The 22,073-nt window shown below is 34.7% G+C and overlaps 2 protein-coding genes across 2 annotated transcripts in view; both read right to left on the bottom strand.

Annotated features, from left to right (window-relative positions):
* Positions 1-22,073, bottom strand: part of PIGK (phosphatidylinositol glycan anchor biosynthesis class K) — a 117,148-nt gene that overhangs the window by 24,275 nt on the left and 70,800 nt on the right. Inside the window, 1 exon segment of the mRNA NM_001032358.1 lies at positions 17,129-17,213. Within this exon segment, the coding sequence (NP_001027529.1) occupies positions 17,129-17,213 (85 nt within the window).
* LOC110261118 (large ribosomal subunit protein eL39-like) lies at positions 7,147-10,142 on the bottom strand. The gene is given in 2 exon segments (XM_084959120.1): positions 7,147-7,483; positions 10,137-10,142. Coding segments are annotated over 2 exon segments (216 nt in total). The 3' UTR covers positions 7,147-7,273.

Below are 22,073 nucleotides of genomic sequence, written 5' to 3'. Positions count from 1 at the left end.
CCTTATCAGGAAACACATTGAGGTTATTTCAGGTCAATTTAGATGACAGATTAAACAACTCCTAGTTACACTATTTCTACTGCCAAGTACAAAGCATGAAGGTGAAGGGCACTGTATTTTCATATGTCTATATTCAAACAGCCAGCTTCTGAATCTCTATGAGAAGAGATCCTCTTGTGTTTCATTTTCTTCTTTTGCCATGGTATTTCTAATACTGCTTTTGATGGATTCTTGAATTTAACTGATGTCAAGTTTATTAGGATAGGTATATAACCTCCTATTGATAAAAGGAACAATGTATTTCCCTCACTTTTTTTTCTTTAACTAACATGTTCACTTACCATACTATACTGTAAAATAAAACCTTCCTACTAGAATCACAGGATATAATATGCATGCGTGATATGGTTCTATTTTCTTCACTGTATAATGTACTTTTTCTTCCTTATATACAGATTTTTATTGGAGTTTCCGTTGTGGCTCAGTGGTTAACAAATCCGACTAGGAGCTATGAGGTTACGTGTTCGATCCCTGGCCTCACTCAGTGGGTTAAGGATCTGGCGATGCCGAGAGCTATGGTGTAAGTCGAAGACATGGCTCAGATCTGGTGTTGCTGTGGCTTTGGCGTAGGCTGGCGGCTACAGCTCCGATTAGACCCCTGGCCTGGGAACCTCCATATGCTGCAGGTGAGGCCCTAGAAAAGACAAAGAAAGACCAAAAAGAAAAAAGAAAAAAAAGAAAAAAGAAAAAAAAGAAAAGAAAAAAATAGGTACAAAGATATAGCTAGGGAACTAACCAAGAAGCACATTACTTTTCCATATCCTGAAAGTGGAAAATGGCCCATCTCCTCGTCTAGTATTTTTTGCTTCAACCCCTGGAAAGTCAATATTTTCTCAAACACCAAGAATCCTCCACCAAAGCACATTTATGCTCCTAATACTATGGTCTTACACATTGTTAAGACAAGGATAGTCAGAAAATCCAATCATATATTAGAAGTTATATGATAACATTTTGATATAATGGAATACAGAAAATGAAATCATTCTTTATATTCGAAAGATGAGACATTTACCAAATTACAATGAATTTTTTTTTTTTTTTTTATTTTCCCACTGTACAGCAAGGGGGTCAGGTCATCCTTAGATGTATACATTGCAGTTACAGTTTTTTCCCCCACCCTTTCTTCTGTTGCGACATGAGTATCTAGACATAGTTCTACAATGAATTTTTAAAAACCAAAACTCAAATTTAGAGTTGCTATTATGATTACATCATGGTATCTATTAATAAAATAAAAATCCATTATAAAATATATTTAATAAGCCAACTATTTATGTCAAATATTTTAAAAGAAAAAAAGGGTTATATTTTCTATGAAGAAAAACCAAAAATTCTTCTAAAAGCCTTTTGTCTTAGTAACTAAGATAATAAAGCTATAATGTACAGGGCGTAAAGTTAATTACTACCAAGATCTTAATATTCAAAGCAACACAAAGGGTCAAATGACTAATATTCATTAGGGATGTTTGCTTTCTAAATGTGATGAACTCCAAATTACTTTGACTTGTGAAAGAAATGTGTATTTGTCTAGTTGATTTAATTGCTGATTATTTATTTTAGTTGTGTGTAGCTAATAATTCTCAAGTATTCAAGGTTCACTCATACAGGTGAGAGACTATTTGAGCTCTTTGACATGCATTTTTCTTACAACTTTGGACAAACCTCTATCCATCAGGCTGCCTTCTGTAGTAGAGAAGAGACAAAGAATTAATACAGGGAAACAGTAAATGAATTATATTACAAATGTGCTTTTTATCATCAGTTTCATGGAAAATGTTTTTGAAAATCATCCTTATAAGTGGTTGTTACATTATCAAGATAGTTCACAAAAGACTACAAAGTACTTAATGTTGCTGAACTATTTGAACTAAATATAGATCTTCAGATTCACCACATGGAAGAAACTTTTTTTTTTTCCCTTATGTGGAATTTCCCAGGCCAGGGGTTGAATCCGAGCTGCAACTGGGGCCCATGCCACAGCCTCAGCAGCACCAGATCCGAGCCACATCTGTGACCTATGCCACAGCTCATAGCAAAGCAGGGTCCTTATTAAGCCACTGAGCCAGGCTGGGGATCAAATCTGCATCCCTACAGAGAAAACGTCAGGTCTTTAACCCACTCAGGAACACAACAGGAACTCCAGAAGAAACTTCTCTCTTGATTCAAGTGAGTCAACTAAAGGTATAATCTTAAATGAGTAAAGGTGACCTTCAGCACATTGTCCTATCAATGTGCTGAAGGTCACATTGTCCTGTCTTAATCCGCCATCCCCTCAGATCTCGACCTTGTCTCAAACCCTCATTGGGGAGCCAAGGACAACTGGGATTAGAGAAGGAAATCAGGAACAGAAATGTGAAGAGGGTGACTCTCTTTAGGCCAGTTTCTAAATAAAATGTTTCTCATGTGCTGAATACTGAATGATTTCTACTGACAATTAGTTCTTTCAAAATAGTTTCAATTAAGCATAACATGTATTACATCTGTTGACATCACATTCATCAAATTTCCTGGGGACAAAGTTACCCTGCAAGAACTTTTTGGTGTTGATAAGAGAAAGTACAGCTATACAGTCAAGAGAAGGACCTTGAAATCAAATTGACCTGTATCCAAATTCTGGCTTTGTCACTTACAAGATAGAAGATCTTAAACAAAGACTTCCATTTCGAACCTAAGTTTATCCATGCATAAAATGAAAATGATAACATTTTCAATGATACTAATTGTTTTCTGATGATGATTATGATTAACCGTGAAATATGATATTTTACAACTGTTTGCAGGTGCACAACAATTATGGAAAGGAGTAGATGAATTTGAGATACATTTAAAGGACAGAATCATCAAAATCAAAAACAAATTATATATGAATATTGTGAGAGGAAGGGGAAGGGAAGGAGGGAGAGAATAAGGGAGGGATGGAAGAAGGAAACAGAGAAAAAAAAATAAAACCAAGATTCTTAACCAATATAATTGAGGATACAATTGCATTAAGATATAGAACGTAATAGAAGAACCATTAGGAAAGGGGTGAGTTCTGTTTTAGACAATGGGTTGAAGATCCAGGTAAAGCTGTCTTATATGCAATAGAATACTGTTTTGTAACTAAAGAAGGAGATGAAAATATTTGGGGGTTACTGGTATGTGAGTAATATTTGAAAACCACTATAGTATATGAAACAGTAGGGAGTGCCTGTCCAGTAGGAATCTGGTCAGCAGTGGAGAGTGTAAAGACAGTACAGAAAGGCATAACTGATGGAACAACGTTCATAATTGCGTAAGCAAGGTTATCTCTGATACAGTTCACACACTTCTTCCACGGTCTTTCAGACAAAAAAAAAAAAAAAAAATGAAGATTCATGAAGATACAAATAAGTTTGAAGGTACTGGAGTTTGAAAGGGAAGGTATACTGAAGGTGATTTTACCTAATGACCAGGATTTTCTCAAGACTTAGGGGGCTGTCACATACTGAATATGAAAAGGGACAGAAGTGAGGCAGAGGCACAAAGACTGTAGCAAATATATGCAACATCTGCTATGGAAAAATTGAAAAGGGACCTAATTAGGTTTATTTAGCAGCATTTAACCCAGATGAAGCTGTCATGGTCTTCATTTCTGCTACTGTTGTTGTCATCATTGATGTCATCATCATCATCATCATCATCATCATCATCATCATATTTCCAATGTATAAATGCAAAAGAAAGGTTAAGAGACTTGGCCAAGACCAGTTATTAGGTGGTGAAGCTTGGATTCAATCCCAGTCCATTCTACTACATTATGCTGGGTCCTAAGAAATGCTGATGAACATAACAGTTATAAACATAAGTCTTTCTGTCCTAGTCTAATTCCTTCTTCTGAAAAAAATCCTAGAGGCAGAATTACTATTATTAGTTATAAATACACACACACGAATAACTACTTTTCAGAAAGGCTACATTAACTTCCATTTCCATCAGCAATTTACGAGTATGCTCATCTCACTGCCTCTTCACCAATACCAACTAGTCTCATTTTTAAAATCTTTATACATTTGGTGAAAACTGCTATCTGTTCTTATTTTGGAATACTTAATGACTTTTCACTTCTAATACAGAAATTTAATGTATCAGAAACTATGATGACAAATTTATAGATGGCAAGAATTTTTCAAACTTATATAAGTTGATGAAATATCTGTATTGAAATATTGATCACTATTTTCAAATAGCTTTACACTTTCATTTATTCCTAGAAAAATGACATTTTTGGAAGTTACTGTCATTAAGAATAATATGAAAGCTGAAATTAATTTATATGAATTTAAAATCACATCCCAGTTAATATTAAAGGAATAGCATATGACCTTCAAGTAGTTTAATTTTCATTACTTGCCTTAAAATTTGAAAGAAAATAATATAAGCAGTATATTATTTTTCACTAGACTTCAGTTTTAAGGTCCATGATTAAGGAAAGCTCAGTAAGATCTTAAAGCAGTAATAGTCAGTCCCTTTCAGCCTTTGATGAACTTCCAGGTAAGGAAAATTCAATAGGCACATTTTTATTTACTTATTTACTCATTCATTTATTTTTAGGGCTGCACATGTGGCATATAGAAGTCCCCAAGCTAGGGCTCGAATTGGAGCTGCCAGCCTACGCCACAGCCACAGCAACGCCAGATCCGAACTGTGTCTGTGACCTACAGCACAGCTCACAGCAATGCCAGATCTTTAACCCACTGAGCAAGGCCAAGGAGTGAACCCACGTCCTCATGGATACTATGTCAGGTTCGTCTCTGCTGAGCCACAATGGGAACTCAATAGGCACATTTTTAAAAAGAAGATGTCAGAGATTTTTCTACTTGGTAGATACTTCAGTCAATCTTTACTAAAATTTAGCTGTAATGAGGTAGCATTATTGGAATTAAAAGAACATTAAAATGCCAAAATAGCTACAATAAAACAAGATGAAGAACTATCATAAACAAGGACAAAAGAACTGAAAAATTATCCAAATCCATATCTCATATGGACAGAAGCTAGAATTGCAGCATCCAAGACAACATCCCAGAGTGTAGGAAACTAGGAAGAAGTTCTCAATGACACATATTTTAAAAGATTACTTTGTAAGATTAAGAGATTGGATCATCCAAATAAAAGTTTCTGTGGGTACATACTGCAAATAATTAATTACCTGCAGTGGCACTCAACCTGATGTTAGTACCGCCCTCTGTGGGAGGAGAGGAGTTCAGCAAAGGTGATGCACTGTTTGGTATCCCAATGATTGAGGAAGTGATAATGGCAACAGTGTTTTGAAGGACTGGGATGCTAAAAATCCTGCGATGCACAGACCAGTCTTGGACAATGACAGAACTTTCCCACTCAAATAAAGAGCACCCCAAAAGAGAAACAATGGTTATACCAGGAAACTACATGGACTAGTTATACTGGGGAAAAATATCTCTAGGATTAAAAAAGAATAAAATTTCATGGATGGGAAGCAACATTTTGCAAGATAATCTTCTACGTTTCAAGCCAGGGCCTAATGGGACACTCTCCAGTACTTCTTACCAGTATACTAAATTTTTAATGGATACAATGCTCTATAGCAATCTTTTGGGCAGTTTATCGGAATGAAAGAGAATAGGTTACACTATAACATTATCACATACACCACAGAGATGGATTAAAAAATAAGGATTTTGTAATCTACTAATCATATTAAAATATTAAAGGATTTGTAAGAAGCCTTATAACTGAAATAGGGGTATCCAGGGAAAGCCTGAAATATAAATAAGAACACAGAGAGAGAAAAAGTAGATAACATATCTCTGTCAAGGCAAAGTATTCATTGGTATGCAACATTTAAGTTAAAAGTTTCTTAAAGCATGTTTGGGTTTGTGCTTTTGTTCACAGATAGCCTTTGCCTTAGTAGAGAGTCTTGAGTTCACAAAGAAGATAAAATTGTTTTAAGATGTTGATTCCCAGAATGAATCTCTCAAATATTCTAGGTCCCAGGGAAGCATCTACTAAAAGATCTCTAATCAAGACGTTTAAAGCAGGCACATTTGTGCTTGTTTCATAATAGGAACAGGCTGAGATAGTAAGATAAATTTAATTTCACAAATGAGGACAATGATTATTCAGTTCATATTCACAGGGTCCAGACCATACCTTTGCAGCTTTCATAGTACAGTGTAGTCAAGTATATAAGAGCAAAGCCAGGTTCAAATCTTGGCTTTGCCTCAAACTAGATGTTTGTTCTTTTACAAATTTTTGTTCCTGTGCTAACATTCTGTTACCGTTTTGTATCTATGTTCACGAGGTATATTATCTGTGATTTTCTTCCATTGTGATGCGTTTGGTATCAGAGTATACTAACCTCACAAAATAAACTGCGAAGTGTTTTCTCCTGTTTTCTGAGACTGTGCATCTTTTTTTGCCTAAATGTGTGATAGAGTTCACCAGTGAAATCATCAGGGCCCAGACTTTATTTTGTGGTAAAATTTTAATTTACAAATTCAATTCCTTAACATGAGAAGTCTATTTAGCTTTTTATTTCTTTTTGAGTCAGTTTTAGTATTGGTATTTTCCTACAGATTTGTCCATTTAAGTTGTCTAATTTGTTGGCAAAAAGGTCTTTAAGACCTTTCACTTAAATTCTTTTGATTTCTGAAGACGTTCTAGTGATGCCCCCCTCTTTCATTTCTGATATAGCTAATTTTTTTTTCTTCTCTTTTCTTGGTCAGTATAACAAAATGTGTTATCAATTTTGTCTACTTTTTTCAAAGACATTGACTTTTTTGTCATTTTTTTATCTTTAGTAAATTTTTCTATCTAGTAAAGTACTGCCTGAACATTGTTCTAGAAACTAACCAGGAACGTGAGCCTCATATAAAACATACCAGTCCCATTACCACTTCCATCTCCAGTTCACCTTCCTCAGAGTTACCCATCTCAGTTCTTTTGTTTCTTCTGGTATTTATCTCCAATATTTCTAGAGAATATGCTTACTCTGCTATTACTTATTTTATCTTTTCTTTTCTTTTCCCCCAAGAAGAGGCCTTTACATATTTATTACTGAGGCAAAACACTATGCAGAAACACCAACACAAAGAGGACTCATTTCCTGATGTATCCAACTGTGGCTGTGCTGTTTTCTGTGTGATATGGTAAGATGCAAGTGACCGCCACACAGTGTAAATACGTGTGCCACCTCACGTGCAGAGGCTCCTTATAGACCCAGTTCGGTTCTTCTCCAATGTCTTCTCTTCGAGTTGTACCTGATTTCATTACCAGTTTTCATTTGAATCCACTGGGGGATGGGACGATTTTGCTTTTGCTTCTTGGCCGGGAATAGCCTGATCCTGACAGTCTAGTGAGAAGACACAGGGAGGAGCTAATTCAACAGCACACAGGACGGCGGAGCAGAGGATAGGGACCACTATTACTTGTTTTTCAGTCTTAAGACATTATCCACTGAGTTCCTATGAAAGATAAGTTTGTTCCTTGATGCCACCATGCTCCCTATCCCTCACAGCCCCCCTCGCCCACCGCTAGCTCTTCTACTATTATCCTTATATATTTATGTCCCAATTTCTGGTAAACAGTCAATTGTTTCGTTATTATAACTATGTAACTATTGTTTGCGTTGATTCACAAAATAGACTCTGATTCTACATCTTTTCTTATACTTTCCCCGCCTGAAGTTAATAGTTGCTTTAGATCTCCTGTTGGCTTAATTTTCTATGTAGCTATTACTAAATCCACTCTTAAGATACTACTGAATCTTAATGTGGTTAAACATATCAGATAATTTGGGAGTTCCCCCTGTGGCTCAGAGGTAATGAACCTGACAGTATCCATGAGGAGGTGGGTTTGATCCCTGGCCCTGCTCAGTGAGTTAAGGGTCCAGCGCTGCTGTGAACTGTGGTATAGGTCACAGATGTGGCTCAGATCTGGTGTTGCTGTGTCTGTGGCACAGGCTGGCAGCTGCAGCTCTGATTCATCCCATAGCCTGGGAAATTCCACATACCATGGTGTGGCCCTAAAAAGAAAATATATATATATCAGATAATTTATCATCATTCCACTGGTTCCAGAGACAATTATCCCCCCCTCCCCAGTTATATTGAGATATAATGGAAAAGTCTGTATTTTTTAAACTTCTACACAGTTGCCACCCCAACCTCCCTTCACTACCAATCTGGGAATTTCACTAGAACCTCACCTTGATGGATCAATTACTTATTTTCTAGATGGTAAGTTTTCAGGTTTTTTGGTTTATTCTTCAATTCAATCATACCTGCAGTAACTTCTTGAGAAAGGATGAATGGGAAAAAGATATTTATTGAGAGTTTGAATATCTTTTCTGTATCATGATATCTGAAGGATGATCAGCATTGAATAGAATCTTAAATTTGGAATTATTATGTCAATCATTTTGAAGACATCACTCCATTGCTTTCTTATTTTAAGCATTGCTCTTGAGAAGTGTGATGATATTCTGATTCTTATTCTTTTGATTGTGGACTCATTTTTTTTTTTTCCATTCTGGAAACTTTGAGGGCCTTGTTTTATTTTTAACTGTTCTAAAATTTCAAAATGATGTTCCTTGGATGGGGTCTTTTTGTTTCATAGTATTGAGCATTTAGCAAACCATTCAGTTCTATGAGTTTTCTTATTTCTTTCATATAGCCTCCTCTCCATTTCCTTTGTCCTCTTCTTCTAGTATTTTTATTAGTCAGACATTGGACTTCATCAACTATTGTCTAAAACTGTGAAATTTTTTTACCCTGCTTCGGAGATAACAAGTTGGCCTGGAACAAGCTTATGGTTACCAGCATGGGACTCTGAGTCACGGTGGTGGTAGTGGTTGTTATTATGAAGTTTCTGGCATTGTTGGTTTTTGCTAAGTTCTCTTATTCCGTTTGCTTATTTTGAACTTTGTCTTTCATAATGAAGACATTTCCCAAAAGTTTCATGATCCCTGGTTTTATCTTCATAGTTAAGAGTGAGGAAATAAAACACTGATCATAAGATCTTTATCCAGCAGCAGCATTTATCACACACAACAACGCCAGATCTGAACCATGTCTGCGACAGCTCATGGCAACACTGGATCCTTAACCCACTGAGTGAGGCGAGGGATTGAACCTACGTCCTCATGGATACTAGTCAGATTTGTTTCCACTGAGCCACGACGGGAACTCCTCTTCCATTTTCTTTGTCTTATATTTATATATTTTTATGCCTTTACTGTCATTTTAATAGGAGTTTCTAGAAAGGAGGATAAATATGGGTTCAATCAGCCATACTTAAATGGATCATAAACGTATTTACACATTTTGGTACAAATTACCATACTGTCCTCAATTTATACTAATTTACATTCCTCTCCAACAGTGTAGGTCCTTTGTCACCAGGTGTTACTACTTTTCATATCTTTGTTAATCTAAAAGATTTATTTTTAAATGGCATTTTATGGTTGAAATGAATAACTCCTAGATCATTAATGAATGTTAATATGCTTTCATCAGTTTATTGGCCAAAAATTTTTATTTCAACTTTTGAGAAATATCTGTACAAGTTCTTTGCTCCGTTTCCTTTGGAGGGTCAGGTTTTTCTCTTGTCTCTTTGGAAAAGCTCTTTATATATAAAGAGGTTAGTTCTGTGAGGAAAATAGTTTTCCACTTTGATACTTGCACCTTTTTGTTTTGATGTGCATAAGTTCTACATTTTTACAAAGTCAAATATATCAATTGTCTTTGTAGTTTTACCATTATGTTCATGCTTAGAAATTCCCTCATCACAAAATACCTACCAAGACACTTTCTAATTGTTTTGATATTTTCCGTGTTTTGCATTGATACAATCAGAATTAATTTTTTCCATATGTTATAAAGCAAGACTCTAGTACCCCCCCTTAAATAATTTATTGTGACAGCGTTATTTATTGAATAATGATTTGATTTCTCACTGATCTGTGATGTGATCCTTGTCATTTATATACTCCATATACATACTGAGGTTTCGAGGCTAGTTAGGTGATTTATTCTTTCTATTCTGCTCAGATCTGTTCTGCACATAAGACTTACCTGCATTTTTCTATCAGTACAACTCTGTATATCTAAACAGTATGGGCCTAAATATTTTGATATCTGTCAGGGCCAACAAAAATTGATTCTTGGCACAGAATTTTAAAAAATAAACACATGCCTAACTAGATGATACTAAAGAAAAAGTGTTACGATAACAACAGTTAAATTATACATTCATTACTGGCTTCATTTTTTAAGTACATTTCTAAAATATTTTATTCTTTTTAAGAAGAAGTTTAAGTAACATATGTATTTGAGTCTAATCTACTACTCTTAACTACAAATTTCTCCTTTTAAAATACTCGAGTCTGACAATGTTTTTAATTCCCTAGTTGTTAGTATTTTATAACCTGATAAACTCCACATGGTGCTAATCAAAATTACAATGAAATGAACTCACTAATTCTTTTTTTTTTTTTTTTTTTTTTTTTGCTTTTCAGCCACAGCAACATGGGATCTGAGCCATGTCTGCAGCCTATACCAACAGCTCATGGCAATGCCGAATCCCCAACCCACTGAGCGGGGCCAGGGACTGAACCCACATACTCACGGATACTAGCTGGGTTTGTTACCACTGAGCCATGACAGGAACTCCTGAACTCATTAATTTAAAAAAGGAAGAAAATTTTTTCTGACACATATGCAATTCTTTTTACAAAGAAGAAAAAACACCAACTTTCTACAAAAGTACCATAGTATAGTCACACATTTCAAATATAAAGAGTAAATTTAAGCCATTTTTTAAAAGTGCTTTAATTTTAAAATTAACATCTTTGAAGTAAATGTAAGATTACTTATATGGAAAAGAATCCACTTCTCCATACCTGTTTCAGTAAGACAGTTCTGTACCTGCCTTCCTAGTGAACAGATTAAGAGAAAAAATAATCACCTCTAAAGAAAACGTATCACTATAAGCATGCAAGGTTAACCAAATCACATTCTTTTATATTTTCTATTTCTTCATAATATTCTATGTCCTAACTTCATAAATTCTTAAAAGGATTAGCTGTACTTTCATATAAAGTAGTGCAATTTACCCTTTCCCCTGCAATTTATGCTTTTTAAATTTTGTTGCAAGACCACTACATTGCTTAAATGGCCCATATAATGAAGTCTACAATTTGCATACCTACTCAGAAATGTTTAATAAATACTACTTTGCTGGCTACAAAAGGAACCTAAATATCATAAATAGCTCTCTCAATAGGCTCTTTGTGACCTTTAAAGATCTCTTAACTCTCTTTTCTTCTTGGCGTGTCAGACCCCCTAATTCAGCAAAGGTTACCTTATCTCTTCAGTATCTGCTGTGTATCAGGTATTGCATTTAATTCACCTTCCAAAGAAATAACCTACAACACTCACTAATGTTTGGGAAGAATTCATACAACTTTACAAGAATGAAACAGAGGAAAATGGGGTAAGGGGCAAGAAAGAAAAGTAAGAAAAACAGAAGAAGAGGAAAGGATAGAAAAGGAATGACAACAAATGAAGAGCTGGTTTTTCTCATTACCTATTCTGCTCTCTTCCTCTAACACTGCTGGAGTTATGCATCCATGTGGAGAGATGGTTAAATATTAACAGATGTGCTATGTATACCAGCCGACTCAGAGAGATGCCAATCCAGAACTATATAATATAACAGTGTGTCTCAGTGAAAGAAAACCTTGAATCTCCAAGTATCATGAAGCCATGTCAACTCCTCCCTACTATCTAAGCTGTGATTCCATCATCCCAGGAAGGAGTGGAAGAGAGAGAAAATCCTAGGTGTCTACCTACTATCAGCTAGAAAGAAGAGGAGGGAGAAGAGGTTAGTTGGTAAGAATATAAATCCAATTAAAAGAAAATACAGAAAAACATATATTTGCTCTAATGAATTATGGCTTCTGAAAATCATACACACTATACATCAACTGTGCTGGGAGGCATGCACATTGCCTCCAACTTGTTACAGCCACAAGTAAGGCTGCTACAAATACCATTGCACTGAGATTCTTATATGTTGATATTTTATTTTATGTTAATCGCACAGGCTATAGTCTCATAAGTGGTATATATATTAAATGTGTTGCAAAATGGCCTTCTAAAAAGGTAGGAATAATTCAGGAATCTACCAACAAGGTATACAGTATCTTTTCCCTAGCATCTCTGCCAGAAATGGGTGATTAATTTTTAAAATATTTCTATCGAGATATTCGCATGCTATAAAATTCACCCTTTTAAAATGCACAATCCAATGGACTCCTTTTACTTAACATATTGTTTGTTTTCAAGGTTCACCCATGCTGCAGCATGTTCATTCCCCTTTATCACTGAATAATAGCCCTCTGCATGGATATATTATACTTTATTTGTCCATTAGTTGATAAACATTTGTGTTGTTTTCAATTATTGGCTATTATGAATAATGTTGTTATGATCATTCATGTACAGGTTTCTGCATAAACGCATGTTTTTGATATACATGTTTTTAGTGGGTCATATGGTAAATCTATGTTTAAGCATTTGAGGAACTGCCAAACTGTTTTCCAAAGTGTGATTTTAATTTCTGTCAATTTCATGGATATGCGATAATTTTACTGAATTTGTAATGTGAACTTCTTTACTAAGTTTTAGGCTTTCTTTCACTCTCTGACCGTTTCATATTTTTTTTCCTGAACTGTTTTTCAACTCTTTTGTCTTTTTTTTTCCTACTGAGTTATTTTTGTCTTTTATAAACTTTCAAGAGTTTTGCGTGTATTTTAGATATTAACCAATTTGCTAATGCTGTCTTTGTAAACATTTTGTCTTGATTCTAACATTAGTCTTTTAACATTGTGGAATACAATAACAATACAATAACAATAATCTTGTGTTACATAAAAATTCCATTTTTATGAAGCTGAATGTATCTTCTTTGTCTGTGTTAAGAAGTTCTTCCCAGAGTTTCCGTTGTGGCTCAGTGGTTAACGAATCCGACTAGGAACCATGAGGTTGTGGGTTCGATTCCTGGCCTTGCTCAGTGGGTTAAGGATCCAGCATTGCTGTGAGCTATGGTGTAGGCTGCAGACGCTGCTCAGATCCTGCGTTGCTGTGGCTCTGGTGTAGGCCGGTGGCTACAGCTCCGATTAGACCCCTAGCCTGGGAACCTCCATGTGCCGCCGGTGTGGCCCTAGAAAAGGCAAAAAGACAAAAAAAAAAAAGTTCTTCCCTACTTCCAGACTAAAAAAGCAGTTGCCTAAACTGTCTTCTAAAATTATTTATTTATAAGTCTTTAATCTACACATAATTTACATCATACTTTATAGTATGAAATAAAAGTTTAACTGTTTTCCTACTGACATAAAATATCTTAATATATATTTAATTAATAATTTTTTCTTCTCTGGATTCTCTATTCTAGTGTCTTTCAAACCACAGGTCCGGACTATTTATTTTGAAATCAATTTAGTAGGTTTTATTTGCCACTTAAAAAAACAGAAAATAGAAAAAGAAAACAGTGTTCCTCGTAAGTAGTGAGGGTAAATGTTTCATAAAACTTTTATTTCTAATTTTTAACACACAAATACAAAACACACATCAAGGCTCATTATGTATGTAAAATGTATTTCTTATTCTGAATTACAATAAAGAAATTCAAAAATCCACTCTTTCATTATGTTTTATTAATCTATTTGTCTATTCCTTTGTCCATACATATTTATATGATTCTGGTCATATAATATCTATATATATAGATATTAAATATATATAGCTAATATATATAGTGTATATAACATCTAGCTGTATTATGATACCTGGTAAGGCGGGTGTATCTCTCTTTTATATAGCCTCTTTGGCTATTATTGGATATTTGTTCTTCTACATGAACTATATGTGGTCATTTTTTCTAACATTAAAAAAAAACTTACTTCTATTCTAATTAGAATTGCTAATTAGGGAGAAAGTATACTTTTAAGATATTAAGTTCTCTGCCCCATTAAGTATTTGTTATAATATGGCAAGTATTGTAATATGATATAATATAATATGGAATGTTTCCATGATTTTTATGATGCAGGTGCTAAGGTTTAACTTGTTAAATTTATTCCTAAGTATTTCACAGTTCCTTTCATTGTGAAAGAAAACTTTTCCCCATTTCCAATCTGTGTGCTTATTGCAAATATGGAAAAGCTATCAGTTTTATTCATCTTATATCTGGCTATGTCACCAGATTCTTTTATTAATTCCATTGTTTATAATTTGAGTCTCTTGTGCTTCCTAGATGTGCGATCATGTTTTCTAGGATGCCTAAAAATAGTAAATAATTTGGTTGTATAAAATGGCAACACTGAAATCTTGCCTACTTCCTCACTTTAAAATGCAGTTTAAGTAACATCTATAAGATTTTTTTTTTTTTTTTTTTTTTTGGCTTTCTAGGGTTGCACCTGCAGCATATGGAAGTTCCCAGGCACCCCCAGCCTACACCACAGCCTACACCAATGCCAGATCTGCGACCTACACTGCAGCTCACGGCAACGGTGGATCCTTAACCCACTGAGCAAGGCCGGGGATCAAAGCAGCGTCCTCAAGGATACTAGTCAGGTTTGTTACTGGTGAGCTACCACGGGAACTCCTTACACCAGAAATTAATTACTCAACTGACTGAGACACATTCCTCTCTCTCCGCTATTTCTAAAGTTGCTCCTCATGTTACAGTCCCTATTATGCCTGCTCCTCCTTTCCTTCAGCTTCTGAACTGTGAAAGGCTCCGGCTTCCACTGCCTGGGTAGTAGGGAAAAGAGATGCTCTGGTTCTTACTATACCATTTATTCATGTGCACACATGGCACAACGCATGATGCGGAAAAGAATATCAAGAAATCAAAGATCCAGAAAGACAACCAAAGAGAAGATATATATGAGACATGTGAATAAATAACATTATTTCAAATAAAAATGATATGCACCAAAATAGGCATAGGTAAAGCATGATTCAAGATTAGAAGAACAGTTACCTACAGTACAAAACATACTATTATAGGTATAGGTTAAAATATATATATACAATAATGTTATAATTTAGATACGTTACAGATTTGTTTGTTTTTTTGGCTGTACTTGCAACATGTGTAAGTTCCTGGGTCAGGAATGGAACCTGCACCATAGCAGCGACCCAAGCTGCTGTGGTGACAACACCAGATCCTTAACCTGCTGGACCACAAGGGAACTCCCAATATGCTTTGTGGCATTGGCTGAACCTAATTACGACATATATTACTATTCTCTTAGGGGAAAAAACTGCTTTCAAATAATCAACTTACAAATGAAGTTATGGCAACATAACTCATATGTTTCTTAAAGATCACTTGGATAGACAATGGTAACAGTTCCAAAGTTGTAGCACTCTCAGTAAAGGGAAATAACAAGAGGAACAGATATGAGTCTGGCTTAACAATAACCTTTCCTTGTTAACCCTTGAGAATAGGATTAATTTTACTCAATAAAAATAAAAAGAAATCCCTATCATGCAAGTGTCAAAACAGAAATTTTATAAATTCAGGTACTATAGAAATTTCATTATAATCTTTATAACTCAGTGTTAAAATTAATACAGCTTCTTAAAATGCCAAGAAGATCATCATAAAAATTTTCACCAGGGTCAAAATTTTTCATCTTTGAATTCAAACGGTGTATAATAGCAAAATGCAGCTGTTACATAAACCATAGTTTATTGGTTCATTCAAGCTATAAAAACATGACTGACATTTCATCTAGTCAACCATCTTAAAGGTTAATTCTTGTTTCCTGTTTCAAATTTTATTCTAGGTGAACTGTTCTGGGCATATTCTATTTACCTATTCTGAACAAACCACAAACTGTTTCACTGCTCACTCTTACTGTTAAGAACATATTGACTTGCTGCCTGCTCTGCTGTTTAATTCATTTATGCTGAGAGTCAGGCATGAAGACAGAATTTTAAATGTGACATTTGCAGGCTGTTAGGTCATTTAAGCTCTGACAACGCCAGGGAATTCCTGACATATAAACTGGACCTGATTACCAACCACATATACACTACACAATGGGACAAAATTCTGACCGTTTTTTGTAATTTTCCCTTAGATTTTATTTTCAATTTTAATGTCGATGAAAAAAATCTATACAACCAACACTTTAAAGTAAAAACCTGTTTCTTTTAAGAAGCTCAACCTGGTAGTTCTTCTAATCAACCCATACCTTTTAAATAAAAAATCTTTTAGATAGCAAAGATATATGGAAAGACCCATGATTATAATTAAAATTCATTAAAATTCTTAGAAATTCTGACATTTAAGAGCTTTTAATATTTCTTATAATCTATACTTCTGAAAAATCTGGTAGATCTAAAGGCCATAACTCTCATCAACAAACCGTTTTTAAAATTCTCAGATTCTGGCCTGGCACTGCAGACTTCATATGCTATCAAAATTACAGTACAAAATCTAAGTTCAAAAACTTATCTCACTGCCTTCTCTAAGATTACAGTTATGTAGAAGGGATGATAGAGTCATTATAATTGGAAATGAAAAAATTACCAACATGACATTTAGAGTTACACTTTATCAGAGTTGATAACAGAGTGGGGTAGAGGAAATAGGGAGAGATTGCTTTCTCATTTTAGCTACTCCAAAAAATTACCCCAAATGGTATTTTTTCAGCTCTTTTTCTTTGTCACTAGCAAGTACCATATACAGTGGTTGAAATGAAGGGTTTCTGAAATTAAGTCTTGTTGTTAAGTAGTGCACAAAAGATAATTCTGATTCTACCCTATACTTTATATAAGCAAGAATTCTACTGTCACACAGCAAGTAGCTTTTAATATTGTGCTTTGAATGAGAATTCCAACTGTAATAGGTGGAGTCTAAATAGGAATAGATGGCCTGGATTGCCTTTCAGCTACAGCACATTGATTCTGAAAAACCTAACAATAGCAATTACTTTTCAGAGATTAAACATCTTGTTTCTTTCAAAAGAATAAAATAAAAAGCAAACCTGGTGTATTATCTGAGCTACAGGAAGTTGTTCAGCATATTTCAGAGGTTCCATTAGTTCCTCATCCATTCCAGCTTTCTCATGGCTGGGAAAAAGAAATTAAAAAATATAAAGTTTACGGTAAACACTATTTTAAAATATGCCAATATTTAAATATGCCAAATATGAAACATTAAAAACATATATAATTTCAAAATTTGAAATAATCAGTACTTAATAATATATGAAAAACTACCTAAGTATACATATATATATATTCTTCTTTTTAGGGCCACATTTGTGGCATATGGAAGGTCCCAGGCTAGGGGTCAAATCAGAGCTGCAGCTGCTGGCCTACACCACAGCCATAGCAATGCCAGATCTGAGCCACATCCATAGCTGCGACCTACCCCGTAGCTGTAGCAAGGCCAGATGCCAAACCCACTGAGGGAGGCCAGGGATAGAACCTGTATCCTCATGGGCATACAGGGTTGGGTTCTCAACTCACTGAGCCACAACAGGAACTTCCCTAGTGATAATTTTTAAACGACCTAACTGTAGATGCATTCAGATTCCATTTAATTACTACGTTATAAGACTAGCTAACATCTGCTAATTGTCTCAGATCCCATCTTTCACTCTGAGACTTAAAAATGTTTAGGAACTCCCTGTTCACTGGGTATGTTTTTTTTTTATCACGGTATTTAAAGGTCCTCAAAACAGGGCTCCAACCTTTCAAACCTCATCTCTGGCAACTCCTTCTCTGCCTGAGTCTATTGTTTCAGCTATAGGTCATATATCAGTGGGCCTTGCAGTTCCATGACTCTCTGATTTTCTCCATTACATTTCGTTTTTGGACCATCCACAATTCCTTTGTTTACTCTTTTTTCAAATATAATAATTTATTTAGACCCTTCTAGGTACATTTTTTACTTCCTTGAAGACAAAAGCCATGTCTTATTCTTCTTTGTATATCCAATATTTACCATATAATAAAGACTAAATGTTTGCTGAATGAATATATGAATAAAATGAAGACAACAATACTCTCTGAGAAGTTATTTTATGTGAAAAATATTTTCTTTAATACCTATATTTACAATGAGATGCAAAGTTGACATAACATATACCTAACAGTGTAAAACAGTGAAATGCACAGCAGGAATAAAAAATAAAATCTCACCAAATGAAAAGCATTAGAAAAAAATGTTTTTAAAAATTACTGACCCTTTTCAAAATAGCAAATAAACATTAGATTTCAAAACAGTAAGACATAAACACGTTTAACTTTCATTTACTTTTTCTTCCTGTAAACTATACATCAACCTATTAACTTTAAATTTATAAAACTAAAAACTTGAATTACCTTGAAAAATAATCAAACAAGACTAGTATAAGTCTCTAGGGCTGTAGTTAAGAAATCTGATGATGAGAAATCTGGACTCTTTCCCCCCAACAAAGGCAGAGGGAGTTCATGTTGTGGCTCAACAGATTAAGAACCCAACTAGTATCCATGAGGATGAGGGTTTGATACTGGCCTCACTCACTGGGTTAAGGATCCAGCATTGCCATGAGCTGTGGTATAGGTCGCCAGTGGGGCTCAAATCTGACGCTGCTGTGGCTGTGGCAATGGCTGGCAGCTACAGCTCCAAATTGACCCCTAGCCTGGGAACTTCCACATATCACAGGTGTGGCCCCAAAAAGGCCAAAAAAAGAAAGAAAAAAAAGCACAGATTTACAAATAAAGACAAAATTTTGTATATGATATAAGAGCTTAATAAAAAACCTCTCCACTAGATAAAAGTCTGTGTATACTTTGCTGGTTAATGTAAAAATAATAAATTTGGGAGAACTTTGAAGACTCTCACTAATGATGAAAAAACTGTCTTAAAACATTGTTTTATAGAAAGTGGAACAATGGTTGCCAGGGTCAAAGGAGGGGAGAATAGGGAGTTAGAATGGTCAATTTTATGTGTTCAATATGCTATAGGCTGAAGTGTGTCCCTTCAAAATTCATATACTGAAGCCCTAACCTTGAGTACTTTGGAATGTAATTGGAAACAGGATCTTTTAAAAGGTAATTAAGGTTAAATGAAGTCATTATGGTAGATCCTAATCCAATATAATAGTATCTTTATAAGAAGAGAAAGACAGAGAAAGAGAAGTAAAGACCATATGGAGACATCAGGGGAAGATCTGACCAACTTATGAGTCAAGGCAAGAGGATTTATAAGAAATCAATCCTGTCAACACCTTGATCTTGGACTTCTAGCTTCCAGAATTGTGAGGGAATAAATTCCTGTTGCTTAAGCTAGTCAGTCAGTGGTACTTTGTTTTGGCAGCCTTCACAAACTAATACAGTATATCTTACCACAATTAAAAATAAGTATTTATTGACCCAAAAAAACAACCCACATTATTTTTAAACATTTCACAATATGCAGTTAAAAGAATATCTATTTACATTTCTAGGTATATAAAACAGAGACCAGGCAACAAAAGGAAAAGTGATATATTGAGTATTACCAAAATTTAAAACTTTTGTGCTTCAAAGGACACTATCAAGAAAGTGAAAAAACGCCAAAGACTAGAAGAAAATTTTTGGAAACCTTCCTCTGAAAAAAAGATTTGTATCAAAAATGTATTACAACTTGGGAGTTCCTGTTGTGGCTGAGCAGTAATGAACCTGACTAGTATTTATGAAGACATGGGTTCAATACCTGGCTTCACCTAGGGGTTAAGGATCTGGCATTCCAGTGAGCTGTGGTGTAGGTCACAGACCCAGCTCGGATCCCCTGTTGCTGTGGCTGTGGTGCAGGCCTGCAGCTGCAGGTCCAATTGGACTCCTAGCCCAGGAACTTCTATATGCTGCAGTTGTGGCCCTAAAAAGACCAAAAAAAAAAAAAAAAATTACAACTCAATCATAAAAAGATAAATAATTCAAATAAAAGTTTTCCTTCCTCGTCAAGGATATTTGTGGTTTTTTTACTGTGTGTCTGTGGAGGGAAAGAATGACCACTCAGTACAGTTTGGTGCCACTGCTTTGACTCCTGTTAAGGCACCAGAAATTTCAATAAATATCTGCTGAAAAAAATGAACACAGATTAAGTGATTGAACAAATTCTAAGAATAGAAATATGAAAAACTCTGCATTGTTTATTCCAAAAATATAAAGTTAGCGTACAAAATGGAATTCATTTTACTCATAAAATGCCTCTCAGTCAATATAAAAGATACAAAAATATTAGAAATCTAGCAATTTGCTTTGACTTAAAAAAATGCCAACTAATTGTTATGAAGAGTTCCAGACACATTTATTTTCCTTATAATGACTCAAAATAAATTAAATTACTCATTTTGAATTTCTTGAAAATATCCATCATTTTTTGCTCTATATGTTGCTAGAAGTGTGACGTCAAGTTTTCTTTCCATTTAAATTATTTTAATTTTAAATTACTCATTATTTTTTGGCTGGGATGCCCCAATGGTCTTTTCTTTTTCTTTTAAAGTCTAACACTAGGATACAGGATCTAGCTAAGGGTCAATCGTTCTAGATCCATCAATTCTCCCAGGCACATAGGAGTTCTTTCAATATGGAAATTCAGATCTTTTATTTCAGAAAAGTTTATTATAATTTTAAATATTATTTCTATTCATTTTCCATTTGTTTTTTCTAATACAAGTTCTTGAACTAAATATATTGGATTTTCTCTATCACTTTCTGATCTTTTTATTTCAGTTCTATTTTGTAGACTTAATTCATTTCTATTCTTTATGCCTCTTACTGAACTTTTGGTAATATCTACCTTCCCTGGGGTACCTTGTAATTTAGTTTTCATTTCTGAAATGATTATCTTTTTTTGTTGATTTTCTTTCCAGAGTTCAGTCAGCTCCTATTTCATACATCTTCCTATTGATTGTCCATTTCAACTATGAGTTTTGGAGTGTCTGATTCATGTTGTCCTTTCATAATGAAACTGAATGTTTAATGCAGGTTATTCGTGTTCAAGTATCATGCCTTACTTTTCCTATTTATTGGCTTTTCTTTTCATTCTCTCTCTCTCTCTCTCTCTCTCTCTCTCTGTGTGTGTGTGTGTGTGTGTGTGTGTGTGTGTGTATGAGAAGGCTGGCTTTAATTTTTTGTTTTCTTACAGTAACTTTGTATGCTGGCTTTTTTCCGTTGAAAATTATTTGTATTTTTTTTTTTTTTTCAGGATCAGCATTAGTAAGCTATAATGTGATGTGAGGAATAATGGAGATTAAGCTGGCTTATTAGGTTTCTCTCAGTTAAACAGCTCTCTTCCTCTTCTGTGGCTATATTGAAATGTAGCTTCTTTAATAAACAGTACTTTTAGTGGTAGTGGTGAGAACAGAATTTGCCTCTTTTTTTTTCATTTATCTTATTTCCCTTGGACCCTTACCTTCAGCTGCTTCTTTCTTTTCCTTCACTACCAAGTCTCCAAGAGACACCCTTCCACTCTCCTTAGAAGGTATCTTCCATTCCCTCAGAATTAATGTTTTCCCAAGACTGTCACCTAGGGTCACCCACACATTCTAAGCCCTATCTCTTCTATCTTTAGTAGCTAGGGTTCTGATCACATAAGTAATCCATGCTTATAGTATAATTCAGAAATTGAGAAAATTTCAGTTAATGTCAGTTTATATGTGGCCACCATTCTAGGGGAACCTGGCATTTTTCTCCTGCAAAATGGTAAAGTTCTCTTTCTTAGAGCCACCCATTACTCCTTTTATTTAGCATTTTGAGTCCCTCCTAACAGGATACACTTTTTCTATTCCCTCTTTCCAAGATCCTTTACTAAGAATCTCTACCTAAATAATTTTACAAGGGAGTAGTTTCTGCACGCACAAAGCTGTAATTCCTTTCTTTTACAATTTTTTTTTAAAACCTGTGTTTTTGAAGAAAACAATAATAAATGAAATGGAATCCTACTATGGAAGGATTTTG

The sequence above is a fragment of the Sus scrofa genome, chromosome 6, assembly GCF_054392235.1.
Source record: "Sus scrofa isolate SSC_HxYL_T2T_F1_AM1 chromosome 6, Sscrofa_HxYL_maternal_Yorkshire_Landrace_v2.0, whole genome shotgun sequence".
In the NCBI taxonomy this organism is placed as follows: domain Eukaryota; kingdom Metazoa; phylum Chordata; class Mammalia; order Artiodactyla; family Suidae; genus Sus; species Sus scrofa.
This window is presented reverse-complemented; position numbering and strand designations above follow the sequence as displayed.